Below are 17808 nucleotides of genomic sequence, written 5' to 3' on the forward strand. Positions count from 1 at the left end.
TGATTCAGTCCACTCTACTGCCCAGGCTAGTTCAACATTTGAGATCTCCCTTAAGGACCAGCGTTCTCCTGGCCTCCCTGCCTCCAGCCCTGCCCCCAGCGTCTTGCCAAAGCCTAATCTTGATCCAGCCACTTGCCAGGGTAAGATTGTCAATAGTTCCCTGCCACCCTTGAGTTAAGGCTCCGTGCTGAGTATGTCCACTCCCCACCCCTCCGCTCCAGGTCTCTTCCTTGTTTGCCTCCTCTGAGTCAAACCTACCCTGCATCTAGGACGGCCCCAGACCTTCTCCAGCTGCCCTCTGGCAAATGCACGGTCCTCTGCTCAGAGCCTTCTGCCCTCCCACTTGCCATTCTCTGTGGTTGCCCAGAATGTCACATCCCCTACCCCAGGTTAGTCCCAGAGGCCCCTGTGCTGATAGCCTCAGTCACAGAGAAATCCCTACTAAACTTTAGGAGAAGAGCGAAGACTTTCAGACAACACGCCCTCCATTTACCCCCACCCGAGCTAGCCTGATGGGCAGAATCGCACCCACAGCCAGGCTACTCCCCAGCCTCCACTCAGCATTCCCAGAGGCCACCCTATCCAAGCTCTACACGCAATGCCCTTCTCCCTGCCTGCTCTAAGGAGTTGGGGACTTCAGACATCCTTGTAGCCTGGACTCTACCCCAGAGATTCTGAGGTCATTACCCAAGTGGAACCAGCAGAATGGGCTTCTTTAAAACACTTGCCACGTGATGATAACATGTGCAGCCAGCTTGAGATCCAAGTCCAAACAGCTTACAGGAGCAGCCAGTCTTCCCACGGGTGTACCTTACAGTCCACTGGAAGGTTGAAAACTGTGCCCCTTTGCTCCTTGTCCGTTAAGTTAGGTGTCACAGGAGAGGGAAACCTGGATGTCAGCATCCCCAGGTCCCTCAGATGCTCCTAGCAGTAGACTTAAAACCACGTCCTTCTTTCCTCCCTCTCTTCTCGGTGACATTGTCTGAAAGCCCCTCTGTCACACAGTCAGCCTTGGTGACCTTGGTGAATCACACCTGCTTCTCTCAGAGAAGGTTAGGAACGGGAGAGCCCTGCCATGTCTGGGGAGGCTAACCCTGGGTGAGCATGTTGGGCACCTTTCTCTAACCTGCTAGAGACCCCTGGGTGGGAGCACCCACCCTAAACGGATGTTCCCTGGGACCGTGACTGTCTTTAGACATTTTGCCCTGCTGCTAGGTTTGCCAAAGGCTGGGGTTCAGCTCAGTCAGAGGCTGAGATCACACGTGGTTACTGGGATGGGAGAATTTCTCAGGGCCCCCTCGAGCTGCCTGTGACCACTGATATTGGCTGGGTGGGTCTGTGGACCATTGTTCTCACCTTTACATGCATGAAGTCCATAGCCATGTGATTGCCACTGATACTGCACATCTAACTCTTTGGATCCAGAACGTGGGCAGCCCTCTTGGCTGGGCCCGTGGGGATGCTAGCAGTATTTTAGAGCTCTCTGATGGAGTCACCACGTACAGGAATGGCTCCCACCCCGGAGGCAGCATGTTCCCTTAGTTCTAGCATTTCAAACCCGAGGTAAAAATTTGCACACTGTAAAATTAGTCACTTTAAAACAAACTATTCAATGACATTTAGAATATTTACAGCGCTGTGACCATCATCCTTGTCTAATTTCAAAACATTTTCATCACTTAGAAGGAACCTGGTATCCATTATCAGTCATTCCCCGCTGTCCCCCACCAACGCGTGTGTGTGCAAGCCCCTGGTGATGTGTTTTCTATCACTACAGTTTAATCTATTCTCGGTATTTCATGGTGACCTTTTAGACATGACTTCTTTCATTCGGTGTGATGGTTTTGAGGTCTGTCTACATCTGTCAACACGTATTTCATTCCTCTTATGACTGAGTGATATTATGTGAATACACACCATCTATCAAGACACAGGACCCCCTGGGGTACCAAACTCCTCAGATGTGCGAGTCCCTCCCATGCATTTGCATATGACCTTTGTACATCTTCTGTGGGTGTTAGCTCTCCTTTGAAGTTCTTATAAAATAGTACAATATAAATCCATGTTAGTAGTTGCCATATAGTCTTATATGGGGAGCATCATTAAAATAAAAAAGACTGGTGTGTTCAGTATAGAAAATTTTACTTTTCCACAAATTATTTTGGTCTCTAGTTAATTGAATCCATTAATGTGGAATCATTAAATATGGGAGGTTGGTAAGATGATATTTGGTTATCCTGAACTGTTTCTGTCTTTTGAGTCTTGGACAATCTGGAAATTTTTTTAGTTTCTTTACATCTGCAACGCAGACACTCTCTGGCCAGCACTTTTGAGTTCTTGGGATTGCTGAGTGGTGATCCTGGGTGACCTGCTTTCCTAATAAATTACTATTAATTTGGGGGCGCATAGCATCTCTCCAGGTTCCGTTTCCATGGGTTTCTGCGGCTTTTCAGCTCCATGCCCTTCTGAACGACCCAGATCAGACCTCAGCATCATCTCATCTTCCTGCGTGGTCGCCCTAACCCTGCCTGGGAGGCTGGCGCGTGCGCAGTAGACTTCAGCCTGCTTGGGAGCCTGCCTGTGAAGCTGGCGCATGCGCAATAGGCTTCAGCAGAGGCCTTGAGTAATGGAAAGAGAAGCCAGGAGAGCACAATGCTTCCACAACAACTTAAAATGGGATTTCACACCCATGTGGGTGGAGAAATCTCTTGTGGACTGTGTTCACCCCAAGATTCGACCTGATTCTCTCCTCACTGTCTTTCCTCTTCCAAACTCCTCCCATCCGGTATTTAAAGGGGTCATCGGGCAACTTCCCTCATTTGGAGTATCGCAGATTCCTGTCTCCTCCTACGGTTGTCCCCATATCTTAGAGTGAAATGTGGGATTGAGGTCCCCACCCCCCCAAAAAAAAACACATTGATTTAATTTTCTCCTAGATCAAAAGGAACTTTCTCTTCCGGGGAGGAACTGTGCCGACTGATTCAATTGGCTAGCATTTAAAAATAATACACACTCTCAAATTTTGACAAGAACTTGGCAGACCCCAGTATCACGGGAGGGGGCGGTACCTTCCTTTCCTTTTGTACACATGCAGTGTCATGGTCACAGTGTGAGCTTGTAATTAACCATTTACTCCTTTCTAATAAGTCCTGGCGTTGTTTCGGTTTGGCATGGCGGGTACTAAACAAACAAACACTTGCTTGTCACTCACCGCCTTGAGTCGATTCTTTACACTGAGCTGGTTGTTTGGTGATGACCACATGCTTTTGGGGGTAGAAAAAGGACACTTGAACTTAAAATTTCCAAGTCTTCTTATGGCTGTGTCTCAACCGTGCTATAGAAAGCCTTTAAAGTTTTAAAGGTGGCCTCAGTACTGCCGGGGAGAGGTGGCATGGCTTCCGGAAATGACTGAAGCAGTCAAAAGGGGTCAGGTTGTGAGTTCATATCAAGGCTGATTTTCCTGACGAGCCGATATGCAGTATAGAGGGACATAGTTAAGCGTGACTGGAAGGTGTGTGTTCACTACTGACTATGTGGAGCTGTCGTTGGCTACAGCCGTAAGAAAGCAGCGGAAATAAAGTTGGAGTGGAGAGAACAGTGGGTGGGGGCGCATTCAAGATGGTGCCAGGTGTCCAAACAGAGGCAAAGCCAGCAACTGGTGCCTGACATTAGAATACCGTGCTGACTATAGGGGTGGAGTGATGAAGGAAAGCAAGAAGCCCAGGATGTGATGGCATAACCACGCCCCCCACCCTCGTGTTAACAGGAAGAGTAGGGGAAAAGCATGTATAGAGTCAAGAAAGAACTTCCTGGATTCTTCTAGGAGGGAGAATCTGAAGCTCCTGAAGGGCAAGCTTTCGCAGGGCCATGCTAAATTCTAGTTAGTGACAAAGCCAAGACGCATTCAATTCCCTGGATGCTTGGCTCTCCCCTTCCCGACATATCAGCCAGCCTCTTGACTCCAGGTGCGGAAGGCTGCATGTGTGACCTGAAGGCGCATGTGCTGAATCTGTGTGACGCTCAGTTCTGTCTTCTTTCAGGTCACCATTCTTGTCAGCCTGGCCCTCGCTTTCCTCGCCTGCATTGTGTTCCTGGTGGTTTACAAAGCCTTCACCTATGACCACAGCTGTCCTGAGGGATTTGTCTATAAGGTAAGGGGCTTGGGGCAGGTGCACAGCCCTAGGAGACATTAGCAATGTCTTCTTCTTCTCTTCCCCAGTGTCTATATTTGGGAGTGGCGCTACCCCATAGGAGACATTATCAATGTCTTCTCTTCCCTGGTGGCCATATTTGGGTATGGCACTCTCCCCATGGACTGAAACACAGCTGGAAGGGAGTGATCATGGCTTCCTGAAGGACCAATCTCAGAGAGGCACAAGAGCCCTATAGAGAGGTCAGGAAGTGGGCCACCTCCAGACTGCACATGGGCAGTGAAGGATGATGCCCAGTGACACTTGACGCTGACTTGCTCGTCTTCGGAAGGCTCCGCTTCATGTGGATCTTCTGACTAGCTTGCTGATTCCTTTCCTCAGGGTGTCCCTGAAAAAACATGAGGCAGAGTGCTTCTGAGCTTTCCTCCCAGCCTGTGTCCAGACCCTTGGTCCTCTGGGTCCTTTTCCTCCTGATCATTGCTTTAGTTGCCCTCCTTCCTTCAGAGCGTTGGGTGACCTAGGGCTCTTCTTATTCCTTTGGAGAATTATGTACGCCCAAACAGTCAAATAGTTTTGCACAAAAATAAATAAATACATAAATACATAAATAAATGCAAGCCTATCAGATAACAGACTCAATACATATGAGTTGCAATACAGTTAGCTGTTTTAAATCAGAAACAGGTGATGATGTATTTTTTTCTTGGTTTTTTGTTTGTTTGTTTGTTTGTTTTTGGGTTTCTCTGTGTAACAGTCCTGGCTGTTCTGAAACTCGCTTTTTAGACCAGGTTGGCCTTGAACTCTCAGAGATCCCATCTGCCTCTGCCTCCCAAGTGCTGGGATTTACCACTGCCTGGCAGTGTTAATTTTTATAATCACCGTTTACTGACTACTTATTTTCTGTCAGGCTATTTACTAGAAATTTCCATAAACATCATCTCTATGAAGCCACACAACCATTCTGAAAATGGGATTATTTTTGTCCCTGTTTTCCATAAGAAGTAACAGAAATTGGGGGTATTTAGTTAAGAGGGTTTCCCAATGCCTCACAGCTAGGAAGCTGTTCCAAAGTGGGAGATCAAACGGGGGCCGTTCCAGCTTGAGAGCGTGTGTCTTTTGTGCCGCTGTGTGTCTCCACGGAGTGATGCTCCTGCTGGGTAAAAGCTGAGGTTCTGAAAGAGAGGAAACAAGTGACAGCAAGCGTCGGAGACAGTGAATAGACCCTGCTTTCTCCACACAAGGGGATCCTTCAGATGTATGACAGCGAGAAAAGACTATCTGCTTCGTGACATCGATTCCCCTCCAAGATAATGTTGGCAAACAAAGGAAGAAAGTTCTCCCTGTGCATGAAAGTGGGGAGGTGAAAGAGGCTTGTTTCTAAATTCTAAAAGGATAAACATTTAAAATATCAAATATGGATACTCAGAAAGGAGTAAGGATGCATCAAGGACGGATGCAGTATTCATCCAGAATTAGCTCGTTATATATTTTCCTTAAAATACATAAATGTTGACCTGTTTGATAAATAAATAAGAAAACGTAAACTCCGCAGATTGAAAACAAGCTAAACAAAAAACCTAGTTCTGTATCAAGTGGAGAGACTCGGCAAAGAAAGCTAGTATTTCAAATAGTCACAGCCCACAGAATCTCAGTAGCTTGTGTGGCTGCTCCTCGGCTAACCGTGAGGACGACAAGAGAACCCCACATAGGCTGGAACCATCATGAGTGCAGAGTGCCTTCAGGGCTCTACACGGGCCTACAGTTGGCCAGAACCGTCTGGAACAAGGCCTACTTTGTAACAGTGACCATTTTATGCAATTTATTGGCTACTGTGCTAGATTGAGAAACAGAATTGTCTAGGTATACGTTAGTACCATCAGACAGTTGAAAATGCCCAGGGCATCAAGACATAGCAACATCCGTTCAATGCACAATTCACTATGAGTGCTAAAACTGGTAGTATTTTATGATTATCCTATATATGGTGGGATAATACAAATGCATAATGTAAATTCATATTAATGTTAGGAACCAACAACCTTGATAAGAGAAAAAATGCATATATTAAACAAAGGGTGGGAAATTGTCATTATCTGTGGACAGTGGCCCAGACAGTCACTGGAACCAGGTAAGAGGACCTGATGTCGTGCTACCAAGAACTATTATTGCCATACGGTCATCCAGCAGATGAGTCCGATCTTACCTCAGTACCAGTAGGTGTATCTCCTCTGCTCTGAAGATGGCAATGGTATAACTGGGGAAGGTCTGCTGAGGCCAAGCCCAGGAGTACTGTCTCTTGTGGTGTGACTGACAGCCGGATGAACCTGAAACTCCGGCGCAGGGCAGTAGTGTCTCTGTGGGTCTGTGGGTCCGTGGGTGCCAGCAGCCGACCGCACTACTCTTGACTCGTATCTCTTTCTTCCCCAGCACAAGCGCTGTATCCCGGCCTCGCTGGACGCTTACTACTCAGCCCAGGACCCCAGCTCCAGGAGCCGCTTCTACACAGTCATCAGCCACTACAGTGTGGCCAAGCAGAGCACTGCCCGGGCCATCGGACCGTGGTTGTCGGCAGCCGCCGTCATCCACGAGCCCAAGCCGCCCAAGACCCAGGGCCATTAGAGGCCCGCCTCAGCCGGGATGGGGGTGGTGGGTGGAGAGGGGAACCCCCGACTGGCTAGGCAAAGCTGAAGCTACAAGACAACACTGTACTGCTGGGGTACGGGGTGGGGGCGGGGCAGGATGGGGTCTGGGGAGAACTCCCTGAAAATATTGTGCACTGGAGTCGTCTGAATCGATCTTTCCTTTTGTCCTCTCGTATTGTTCCTTCGTACCCAAGTCAGGCTCGTGTACAAAGGCATGTTTCGTGTTGATTGTTCCCATGTAAGATACTTTCAAAGCCCCCGCTTATTCTTTGTTAGGATAATTTAGAGACAGAAAGGGAAGCCAGCGAAAATGAATAAAAGGCACCTGAAACAGGCTCCGTATGGAAGACACAGCAGGGCAGTAAAGAGCACAGCCTCTCCGGGCTTCTTAGACAAGGCACGGTGGCTTCAGGGTGGGCGACCGAATATCTGTGTGGCAGAGGGTGGGCCGTTTGGTTTGCCTGTGGTCTGCAGGAGAGGAGCACAGCAAGGCAGAGAAGGCTGAACTGGAGAGAAAGGTGATGCTGGCATTTCTAAACCAGGAATGCACAGAGTACCACTTAGTGGTGAGTTTGCAAGAGGAACACAAAGCCACGGGGGAGGCATCCATGCTCTACCCAGGGCAGCCCATGGGACCTAGGCTCCGGATGCTCACAGGGCAGCTGTTGTGAATCAGCAAACACAGACGTGGGTAGATGTTGTCTTTCTTTTATTTTTCTAGGTGTATCCCTAGATGCTGCCTGTGTTCTCAAGATGGCAGGGGTAGAAAAGGAGAGAAAGGAAGAGGGGTGGCAAGGAAACAGGCAGGTCGCCCTGGGCCCAGCTAGAAGCACAGGCACCCAGGTCTTACATGTTTGCTCTTTTCCAAAGTGCTCATGACAGCAGCAGCGGCAATAGGAGCCTAGCCAGGAAATCCAAGAGACAGCCAGGAGGAAATCTGAAGATTGGGCCTGCAATGGTGGCAGGTCATTACTAAAAGAAGCTGGAGAAGGTGACTGTCTTTGGTTCACTTTGTTGTGTTGACAGAGGATGTGCACCCAAACTCTGCTGCTGGGTTCCAGAAGCGCCTGATGGGGGTTGGGGGGAGCAGGAGGGGCATGACCAGCATCCTTAGGCTTCCCATTCTAGGTTACAGGGCATGCTAGCAGGGGCCTCTTGCTTCTCAGGAGAATTCCAGGAAGGCCCCTTTCTGCGGAGGTGCTGGCTCTAGGCCCAAGAGGACCAGAACTGGCCAGGAGAAGTGTTCATTTGACATGTGTTACTGTTTCCCAGTGCCTCTCCAACGGGCCATGTAGGAGTGCTTTTTGTGGCTTGCTATATTGCTGAAATCATCTTACACAGCAGCTGGGTAACAGGAGTAACGTAGCTCAAGCTATCCTGCCAAACACGCTCATCTGATTTTTCCTCCCTCCTCCCCCTGCCCGTCCACCCATCACCTTGAGTCACCTGTAAATTCATTTGTCATCTGAAGCGGATCAACCAATCGTCCCTAGCAAAACCACAGAGCGCTTTATAATTTTGTGGTGTATTTTTGTCAGTAGGTAGCAGAGGCTGAAGTATTTTTTGGTGTAATTCTTGAGATTTTCTGACAGGAAAAAAAAAATAAACATAGATGTGTCTGAGCGTCTTGGCCGTCTTTTACAGCTTCGCCTTCTGCTCGGAGCCTGATGGAGAGGCTGGGGGTACAGGAGAGGGGGATTGGGAGGCCAGGAGCAGAGTGCCCTGTTAGGTGGGAGGAGGCACTGGGGGCACAGTGGGGGATCTCCACCTTAAAGTAACCATCGCCTGATCCACCATTAATGTCCTGTCATGATACTGAGGGCCTAGGCAAGATCCTGAAGCCCTTAATATGGTGTTGAAGGTGTCATATGACACTAGCTCCTCACTGGGTAGAGGTCCAGATGTGTTGCTAAGGAGCCGATAGGATGCTGAAGTGTGACATGTTATAGAGCATGTAACACCAAGAGACTGATAATGCTGAGGTCATGGTGTGCTGCCGCTGTTCTGGTTGGCTCAGAAGGCCTGACATGATACATGATGCAGAGATCCTGATGATGCAGAGGGTCTGACGTGATGCTGAGATTCTTACATAATGCTGTCCTGAGGTTACAGCCGAGCCATCATACTAAAGTACCGACATGCCAGCAAGGAGCCAGCATGCTGGCGAGAGCCTGACTCTGTATTTGTTACTCGTTCACATACTGAAGTTCTGAGATGATGCTGAGGACCTGAATACGATACTCTGTTTCTAAAAGGATGCTGCAGGCCTGACTCGGGGGTGAGTGACTGATGACAGGATACTGAAGTTACAGCACTATACTGGTGTCCTGATACATTGCTGAAATAAGGTCCTGAAACGGCACTGAGCTCAGACCGTGACAGCATATCCAGAAGTCATACTGATGTCTACACATGATGGTCTGTTCTGTTGTATACTGAGGATATAAAATGCTCTGGGTCTACACGGTACTGATGCAGTAACATGATGCTGAGGTCTTGGTATTATGCTGAGTGCCTGATGTGATGCTGGGGTCCAGCTCAATGCTGAGGTCTTTATATGAAACTGGAAGCCTGATATTACATTGAGGTCCTGACAATCTGGTGAGTTCCCAACAGGAACTGAAGTGACGCTGAGGTGGTATCTGGTGCTGAAGCTGTAACGTGGTACTGAGAACCTGACAGGGCACCTTGAGTCTGACACAATGACTTGTGTCATACCAAGGGCCTAACGTGATGCTGAAGTACCTACGTGATACCAAAAGACTGGCAGGATACGCGAAGTCTGACATGATGTTGAAGTCATGACCTGACAGCAAGGAACTGATAATGGTGCTGAGGTCCTGATATGATAACGAAGGCCTCGCGTGATCCTGAGGACGAGATGTGGTACTGTGGAGAGATCTGACATATGCTAATATCTCGCAGTGGCACTCAAGCTCAGACGGATTCTGACGTGCCCATATGATGCTGCAGCCCTGGCATTGCACAGAAAGCCCGAGGCAGTGCCGCAATGAGAGGACCCACCTGTGATGCTCAGAACCTCATGTGATCCTGAGGTCCCAACGGGACTTTGAAGTCCTGACATCATAGTGAGGCTCTGACGTGATGCTGAGGCTTATACCTAATACTGAGGTGTGGATGTCACACTGACATGTTTCTGAGTGCATACCATGATGTTATCGATGATTACATAGTTTTCAGAGCCGGACATGGTATCCAAGCCTGATGTGCTGGGTTTCTGGTATGATGCAAAGGACCTGAGGTAACCTTGAGAAAAATGACACCGTGCTGAGATACTGCTATGATGCTGAGATCTTGATATGGTGGGTTTCAGACCTGACAGGGAAAGCTTGACCTGATACAGAGGCCTTGGCGTGATGCTGAGCATCTGCAATGATGCTAAGGTCCTCGCTTTGTGTTGAGGTCCTGACATCATGCTGAGGGCTAACGTGGCACTGTGGTCCGACACCATCCTGAGGATTAACCTGACACCAGTCGTCTCGCACGATGCTGAAGGCCTGCAGTGAAATTAAGTGCTGACACATCGCTGAGGCCCTGATAGAATGCTGAATGTCTAACATGACACTCAGGTCGTGACAGAGACGGCCTAACATGATATGAGAGACCCTCTCATGACACAGGTGAAGACGTGATGCCAAGGTCTGGAACAACACTATAATGCTGAAGACCTACTAAGCTGCTGACGTCCTGACATAATGCTCAGGGCTTACCCTGATACACAGGTTCTGACATGACATTAGACTCACGCTATTTTTCCGAGGACCAAGCGTGAGCCTGAGGACCTAATAGAATCCTGAGTGACAGACACAATGCTGAGGTTCTGCTATGACACTGAGGCTCCGATAGAAGAATCTGGTACTAACATGTTGACGAGATCATGGCATGATACAGAGGAAATAACATAATGCAAGGGGAATGGGTAACGCTGATTTTGTCACATAATGCTCAGGAACTCACATGGTAACAGAGATGTTAACATCCGACATGTTGCTGTGGGCCTGTTAATAGGTTCACATCCTGATATGTGGCTGAGGTCACAGCATCATAGTGATGACATGTGATGCTAAGGGCCTCACAGGATGCAGAGATTCTGCCGTAATTTTGAGGCACTGGCATGATTCAGATTGCCTGACGTGTTGCTAAGGTCCCACATAATGTTGAGGTCCTGTCATTGTACTTAGGCCTGACATGATATCAAAGTCCTGACATAGTTTTGAGAATATAACATAAATTGAAGCACACTGAGGTCCCCCCTGATGTTGAGGACATACAGAGATTCTGAGGTCCTGGTGTTACTGGATGTGTGGTATGACCCTAACATGATACTAATAGCCTGATATGGAGTACTTGCCATGATCCTGAAGTTCTAACATGTTGCTGAGGGCTTGACATGGCTCCTGAAAGCCTAACGTGATGCCTTCCTGACGTCCTGACATGCTGAGTGGGGCATGATAAAATACTGAAGTCCTGACATATTACTAAGTTCCTTCCATTACACTGAGAGCCTGGAACGATACTCAGGGCCTGACTCTGTACTGAGGTCCTGACATGGCTGAGTAATTTAGATAGAAATGAAATTTCTTTCTCACAGGTCTGGTTGCTGGAAGTTATTGAACTAGAAGGTGGGTGGTGCCTTCTAGGAAGGCCAAGAGTCAGTATAAGAAAGCAAGGAATCCCTCTCCAGGAGCGAGCCCTCACTTGGATTCAGCATTAACCTGTTGATGAGGCTGGAGTCCCCTGGCCATCTCACTAGGATCCGCCTCCCACAATGTTCTTTTGGAGACCAAGTTTCCGACACATACTTTTGAGTCACAGATTCAAACCATAGCATATAGCTACTACCCTGAAGTTTATAGACAAAAATTAGATAAAGAAATAGACAGTGGTGAAAGCGGGATCTGCTGGTGCCTTTGCTGTGATGCATCTGGTTGCCAGCCAGCAGCTCAAGGAGGAAGCAGAGAACACCAGTGTCACTATAGTCTTACCTGGCTTTAGATGATAGTTACTGACATCAGACAGATGAAGAACTGAAGCTGAAAGGCAGGGAGAGGCTGCCCCTGGGCCCTAGTAGACAAACTGGGATTTAAATCTAGGTTTGGTTGATTTCTTGGCCCCAAACTCTTTCTGTTGTGTGTCAGACTCCGGGCAACACAGTCACAATTACTGCTCATTTCTCAGAACATCAAACCACAGTTCTCAAAGAAAGCGAACTGGCTTATTCTTAGCTTGAACTCAGCCTAAGTGTCTAATGCTAAGAATAGCAAATGCCCTTTGCCGTGCCAAGTGCTAAGTGCTCGGCAGTTCCAGGAAGGAGCCACCCCTACCTTCAACATCCCTGCCATCGGCAGTCACCGTCGCTTCCATTTTAAGTGCACAAGCAGAAGCAACGAAGCCATTTGTGCCAGGTGATGTGGTAAGTGGTTGAGCTGTGATTCCAGCCCACGCATCTTGGTGCTCACGTCTTAACCACTGTTCCAGCAGCAGCAGCCACGCATCTCGACGCTGCGCTCTGGAGTTGCAGTTTGTGCCCACACATCTTCCTGCCTCTGATGGCAGGCCATTCAGGGAGGAGGGCAGGACTGGCGAGATAGAGCTGGAAGCAGGCACACTACACTAATCGTAAAACTGGGGGATTGGGACCAGCCGCGCACGACTAGAAGAGAGAAGGAAGGCAGCCTAGCCCCAGCCCTCAGGGGCTGTGCTAGCTGCTAAGCCCAGCGCAGAGACAACCTTACTCATACCCCAGGGCTCTGGGTAGCCAGCCTGTCTCTTGAAACAGTGAGCCTGGGAGGCCCAGGCAGACCTGTGAGTTGGCATCCCACTTACAGAGGTCATGGATCCATATAGCCAACATGTAAACACCGGATGCCTTATTCAGCTACACAGAGTCAACAAAAGACTTAATGAGCACATGTTCAAACATCCTGTCGTAAATGGATTTGCTACTCTATTGCAAAATAAATAAAGCCAGAAAGAAGAAAGAGAAACCACCGAAGTTATCTTTGCTCCACCTTGAGCGGCCATGGGCAATATGTATAATGGTGGGAGAAAGGAGAGAGAAGAGGCAATGAAGGGGCAATGGGATCTTGATTATGAGGGGTGACCTTAACATTTTTCCTAGTGGAGTTATAATTTTCTCATCAGAATAAAGGGAATATAACCCCCTGGATGAGCAAAAGTGCCTGAGCAGTGAGGAGAATTTAACCAAATATTTAGTCAAGAAAAATCTCCCTTTTCACAGAGCCCTGCTGAGCCAACAACGATCATAAAACCAGGACTTAGTTTAGTGGAAGAAACTCTCTTTGTGGCCTCTGCACACTTTTCAATCTATTTAACAACACCAGTACCTCTTCGGAGAGGAAGCCCTGCTGTGCGGGGACAGTGACTTGAGTTCCCTAGGAGCGGGTTAGATGTCCCAGGGCAGCCTGAGAAGCAGGTTGTGGAGGACAGGTTCCAGCTAGAAGAAAGAATTTGGGAGGGAGGCTGTGCAGAGACACCCTCTGAAGTCACTGGAATAGCGTCTTCAAGATGCGGAAGAGGAGGGGAAGCCCACGCTCTTACTGGTGCTCCGGGGATCTCTTCCCTAGCCTAGTGCTACAGGCAAAGCCTCAACCTGGAAGGAAGCTATCCCGCTCCCTGGCTCCCTGAGACTCACAGTTGAGGCTGGAGGACAGCCAGGAAGCAAGACAAGTGAGTGGGTAATTGCTGCCTGACAGGGGAAGAGATAATGGTGCTGGAGGGGACCCCAGCAGGTGATCAGGACAGAGTTATTTTAGGGAGATGTTCTGGGGGGGGATTGAGAGACCACCTCTTGGAACTGCCATGAATCCATTTATCCCCCGCGCTGCCCCCACAGTCCACTCTAATCTGACTGGGGTCTTGTGTAGAAGAGGAGATAAATTTCTCATCATGTTTCCAAGAAGCCTCCAAAATTAGCAAGCTTGAACAGTTGAAGGAAAAGCTGGTTTCCAAGGCAACATCAATGTCAGACTAGTCTAGCGTAGCATGGTGTTTACCACCCCCCTCCTCCATCCCCACTCCTGCCCTTTCATCAAAAAGGGTCTCTCCCTCCCCAGAAGTCAGACCTGTGGCTCAGTAGATCGCAGCTGCCTTCCACTGGCCAGGTTGCCCTCTGGAATTCTACTGCATCTCCTTCCACGTTCTCTGAGGTCTCTCTTTCTCAGTCTTTGTCTCTCTCTGCCTTCAGTCAGAGGGATCACGCCTAGAGTCTGTGGAAGAACCAAATTTATATTTGGTTCATTTGAGGTTCCTGGTGAGCAGTGTGCTGGGTACCCAGTAGAGCCTACAGGGGGCTGGCAGCACAGTGTGCCTGAAGGGAAGGCAAGCAACCTGTGTCTGCCAGCCCCTTCTCCCTCGAGTGCAACGGTCTCATCCTTCAAATGGAGATCGGAGTTGCTTTTGCCTCATTTTATGAGAATTCCATGAAAGGACGCTTAGCGGTTTACGAACCATACACACAACCAACAGCCCCCACTGTGGGCCCTCTCCCTCTGCCTGGCTTTCCCTGCTTGTAGCCTGGAATTATGTATGAGCCCCTCGGTCTCCTGCAGGGCTGCTGCGGGTTAAACATGTTAACTGCCTCAAAGGCCCTACAACAGAAGCTTCTTCCTTCCTGTCTGCGTTTAGGAAGCTCACAGCTGTGGCCCCTTCCCTAGTCCCACTTACAGCCTGTCAGAACCAGGGGTGGACCCATTCCCCATCTCTAGGGACAGTTTTCATTCCTGAGTTTAGCTGTGAGGAAATATAATGTTTAATGGTAAGATTAAAATATTATTTCACAGTCATAAATCCTGAAACAGTGTTGAGCAAACTCTCCACATAGATTATTTTTAAAATGAATCTGTAGACTTTATGCAAATATCACCAGATTTTCCACTAAGATCCTTTTTCAGATGCAGGATGTGACCTGCAATCCCACATGCCATTATGTATATACATATGAATATGTGTATATGTATGTGTATATACATTTGTGTGTGTGATTGTATATGTGAATGTATGTATGTGTATACAGATATATGTATTTGCACGTGTGTATATATACATAAGTGTGTAGATGCATGCATGTATGTATTGTGTGTGCATGCATATACATATACATTTGTCTATATTTGTACATGTGTGTATGTGTGCTTTTATTATGAATATATGTATGCTCATATACTGTGTTGATATGTATATGTATACATGCATGTATGTATTATACTAGTGTGTATGTATGTGTGTGTGTATTTTGCACAAACCCATAGCCTTACACATGCCATGTAAGTGCATGTGTTCATGCCAGTGTTCTGCCCATGAGCCACACCTCCAGGACTCATTTTCTCAGTTCATTTGATACTCCAGGCTCATCTTATATTTTCCCTTTCCCAGTCCTGAAATCGGTTGTGTCCCTAAGAAGACTTAGTTCCTTCTATTGCAGCAAGAAGCTTAGAAACCAAGATTTAGGTGTAAGCACGCTCACCAGTACAGAGCTATGCTGGTTTTAGTCCCTACTGGCATAACCTATGAAGAGAGAGAGAGAGAGAGAGAGAGAGAGAGAGAGAGAGAGAGAGAGAGATAGTTTTCATTGTCTGTTATCTATCTAGCTCATCCATTCTCATCTGCCTCAAGCACATGCAAATCTGTCTTGACCTCTCTTAGTGAAAAACACCCTAGTGTTTCTTCTCTGCTTGCTTGTCTCTTGTTTCTGACAGTTGGAAGTGACGCTGTCTTCCCTATAATACACTCACTCACACCTAGTTTAGATGTAAGTTGTTCCAGATACCCGGATTTCTTAATCTTACACTGCTAGAGAATGAACATGTGACCCTTGAGCTCTGCTGACCTTTGTGACTCCCCCGATGTTGTCAGACATCGGGGAGGCACCATGGGTGCCCTGGCATCCCTGTAGTTTCCACTCCCATGGGGTAACTAAAGATTCCCTCCGCCTCCTTCAACTCTCACTTCTGAGGGCCCTGCTGCAGGACCACCACATCTTCACTTTCTGCAGTTGTGACCGGATAATCCCTGCCTGTTTCTGTTTTACTCACTGTGCCTGACTTCTCTGTCCCGTCCCACATGGAACCCATTTCTGAATGCACAGGGACTGTGTTCCAAACAAACTTGTATGAGAGCTGTCATGCTTGGCTTGTAGGTAGCTGACCTTCATACCCCCAGCTGCTCCTATCTGCACCTAGGAGCCACTCAGTGAATCAGTCACATTGCCCAGGCCCACTGAGCCCTGCTGCCATCCAGTGCCCTCTGCGCCAAGTCACACACGGTGCTCAGTGCTGCCTCTGCTACTCAGTTGATGCTAACGCTGACAGAGCTTGCCAGGTCCCCAGAACCTTTCATGGTCCCGTCTCATACTGGGAGTTGTCACCAGGTTGCCTCTTGTCCATGGTTTCATGCATGCCAGTCATCATTGCCCACATGTGAGTGGGTGTGTAATGTGTCGTGTCTAGGTTGGCTCTTTCAAGAAGGTGGGCTTTTCTCCTCTTCCTCACTGATCGCCCCATCCTTCGACATGTAGGAGCTGGGGAGGGGGGACTTTCTGGCATCCAGGGATGACAGAGCTACACAACGGAGGGGACTTGGGTTCCTGACTGTCCATGTTGAAGAGAGCCACCTGTCCACCTGAGGATCTTTCACAGTCTTAGTGGGATGTTGGGTCCGCTTGTCATACATAGCAGAATTACCTCGACAACATACAACGTAACCCTATTTTCCGTCAGGACATTAGATCTAATCTAGACTTGGTTTAACAATGACTTGACTCACAAAGCCCACATCTACTTCCCCTGTGCTAGATTTAGCCCAGGGTTTCCTCAGTTTCCAAACTGTGGAATCTACCAATCACATCTGAGCGCATAATCAGGATGCAGTTTAAAATTCATTGCTTTCCTGAAATTCTCCCCTCAGACCAGGTCAGCTCTTCTGCTGCCAGCCTCCCAGATCTTGTTTAGCCTTTGTCCCTGAGTTCTAGCGGTCTATTTATAGACACAGAACTGCTTGCCTGTTAGTTCCTAAAAAGGATGGTTGAACCTATGCGTTTAAAAAAATAGTTCTGCCAATAATCCCTAACTGTCTATGTACAGCCTCGCTCTTTCTCATGGGAGTCCCAGCCATGGACTTCTTTCTGCTGGTTATGTCTAAAGGAATTCTCATCTGTTACTTCAAACTTCACACATTCCCCCCAAATCTTCATGCTATTCCCCCCAAAATGCGCTTTATTTCTGTATCATTTAAGTTGGCTAATGACATCACCAAACGATGGGTTTTACAGGCTGCCAGCGTAGTTATTGTTGTTGGTTCTAATTATTATTGATTTGAAGTGCCAGGAACTGACCCCAGGGCCTTGTGCACCCTAGGCAAATGCTCACCCATCCCGAGTGGCATTGTTACATTGCTTCATAGATGTTCAAAGATGTAGGTTGAGGCAGGCAGAGCACTGGTATCCTGCTCTTCTATTCCAGGACCTGGCCATGTGCCCTGCACCCTGCTGTGAAGCTCATGCCTGCCCACCTGTTCTTCCTCCATCTTCCTCTCAGGCATCCCAGCACCCCTCCCCCATAAGCCCTGCTCCCCCTCCAGAACCAACAACCACCACTGACTTCTCTCCCTACCAGATTTTCCCCTGCAGCTTTAAATAAACACATTTGATTAGGAGAATGTGCCTTTCTATGTCAGTAATTTATTCCCTTCTATGCAAATTGCCCAATTAATTAAAAAAAGAAAAAAAACCCACAATTCAAATGAGTAATCTCCTGAAAGAGAAAAGGAAGAAGCTGTTAGCAAATTGGTAGCATGCAGAGAAGCCTGGACAGCAGGCAGACAGACGCAGCTGTCGCAGCACGGGCTGTGAGCTCTCAGGCTGGCCACCTCGCCTACCTGAGCCTCTTCCTCTGTCGGAAGTAAGCACGTTACCTTATTTCTAGAACTGCTGGAGGCTCCTCTGAGGGAGTATACAGATACTTTGGGGGATTCAGGAT

The 17808-nt window shown here is 48.2% G+C and overlaps 1 protein-coding gene and 1 long non-coding RNA gene across 2 annotated transcripts in view; both read left to right on the plus strand.

The window, feature by feature from the left end:
* Nucleotides 1-8416, plus strand: part of Nsg2 (neuronal vesicle trafficking associated 2) — a 59230-nt gene extending 50814 nt beyond the window's left edge. The window contains exons 4-5 of the mRNA XM_048436055.3: nucleotides 4041-4151; nucleotides 6579-8416. Of these exons, the coding sequence (XP_048292012.3) occupies nucleotides 4041-4151; nucleotides 6579-6770 (303 nt within the window). The 3' untranslated portion in view covers nucleotides 6771-8416. The remainder of the gene's footprint in view (nucleotides 1-4040; nucleotides 4152-6578) is intronic.
* A 4718-nt stretch (nucleotides 8417-13134) lies between these two features.
* On the plus strand, nucleotides 13135-17488 carry LOC146892864 (uncharacterized). Its single transcript, XR_015003528.2, has 2 exons — nucleotides 13135-13504; nucleotides 17293-17488. It is a non-coding gene; the product is annotated as an uncharacterized LOC146892864 (long non-coding RNA).
* The last annotated feature ends 320 nt before the right edge of the window (nucleotides 17489-17808 follow it).

The sequence above is a fragment of the Myodes glareolus genome, chromosome 9 (genome assembly GCF_982192425.1).
Source record: "Myodes glareolus chromosome 9, mMyoGla1.1, whole genome shotgun sequence".
Taxonomy (NCBI): Eukaryota; Metazoa; Chordata; class Mammalia; order Rodentia; family Cricetidae; genus Myodes; species Myodes glareolus.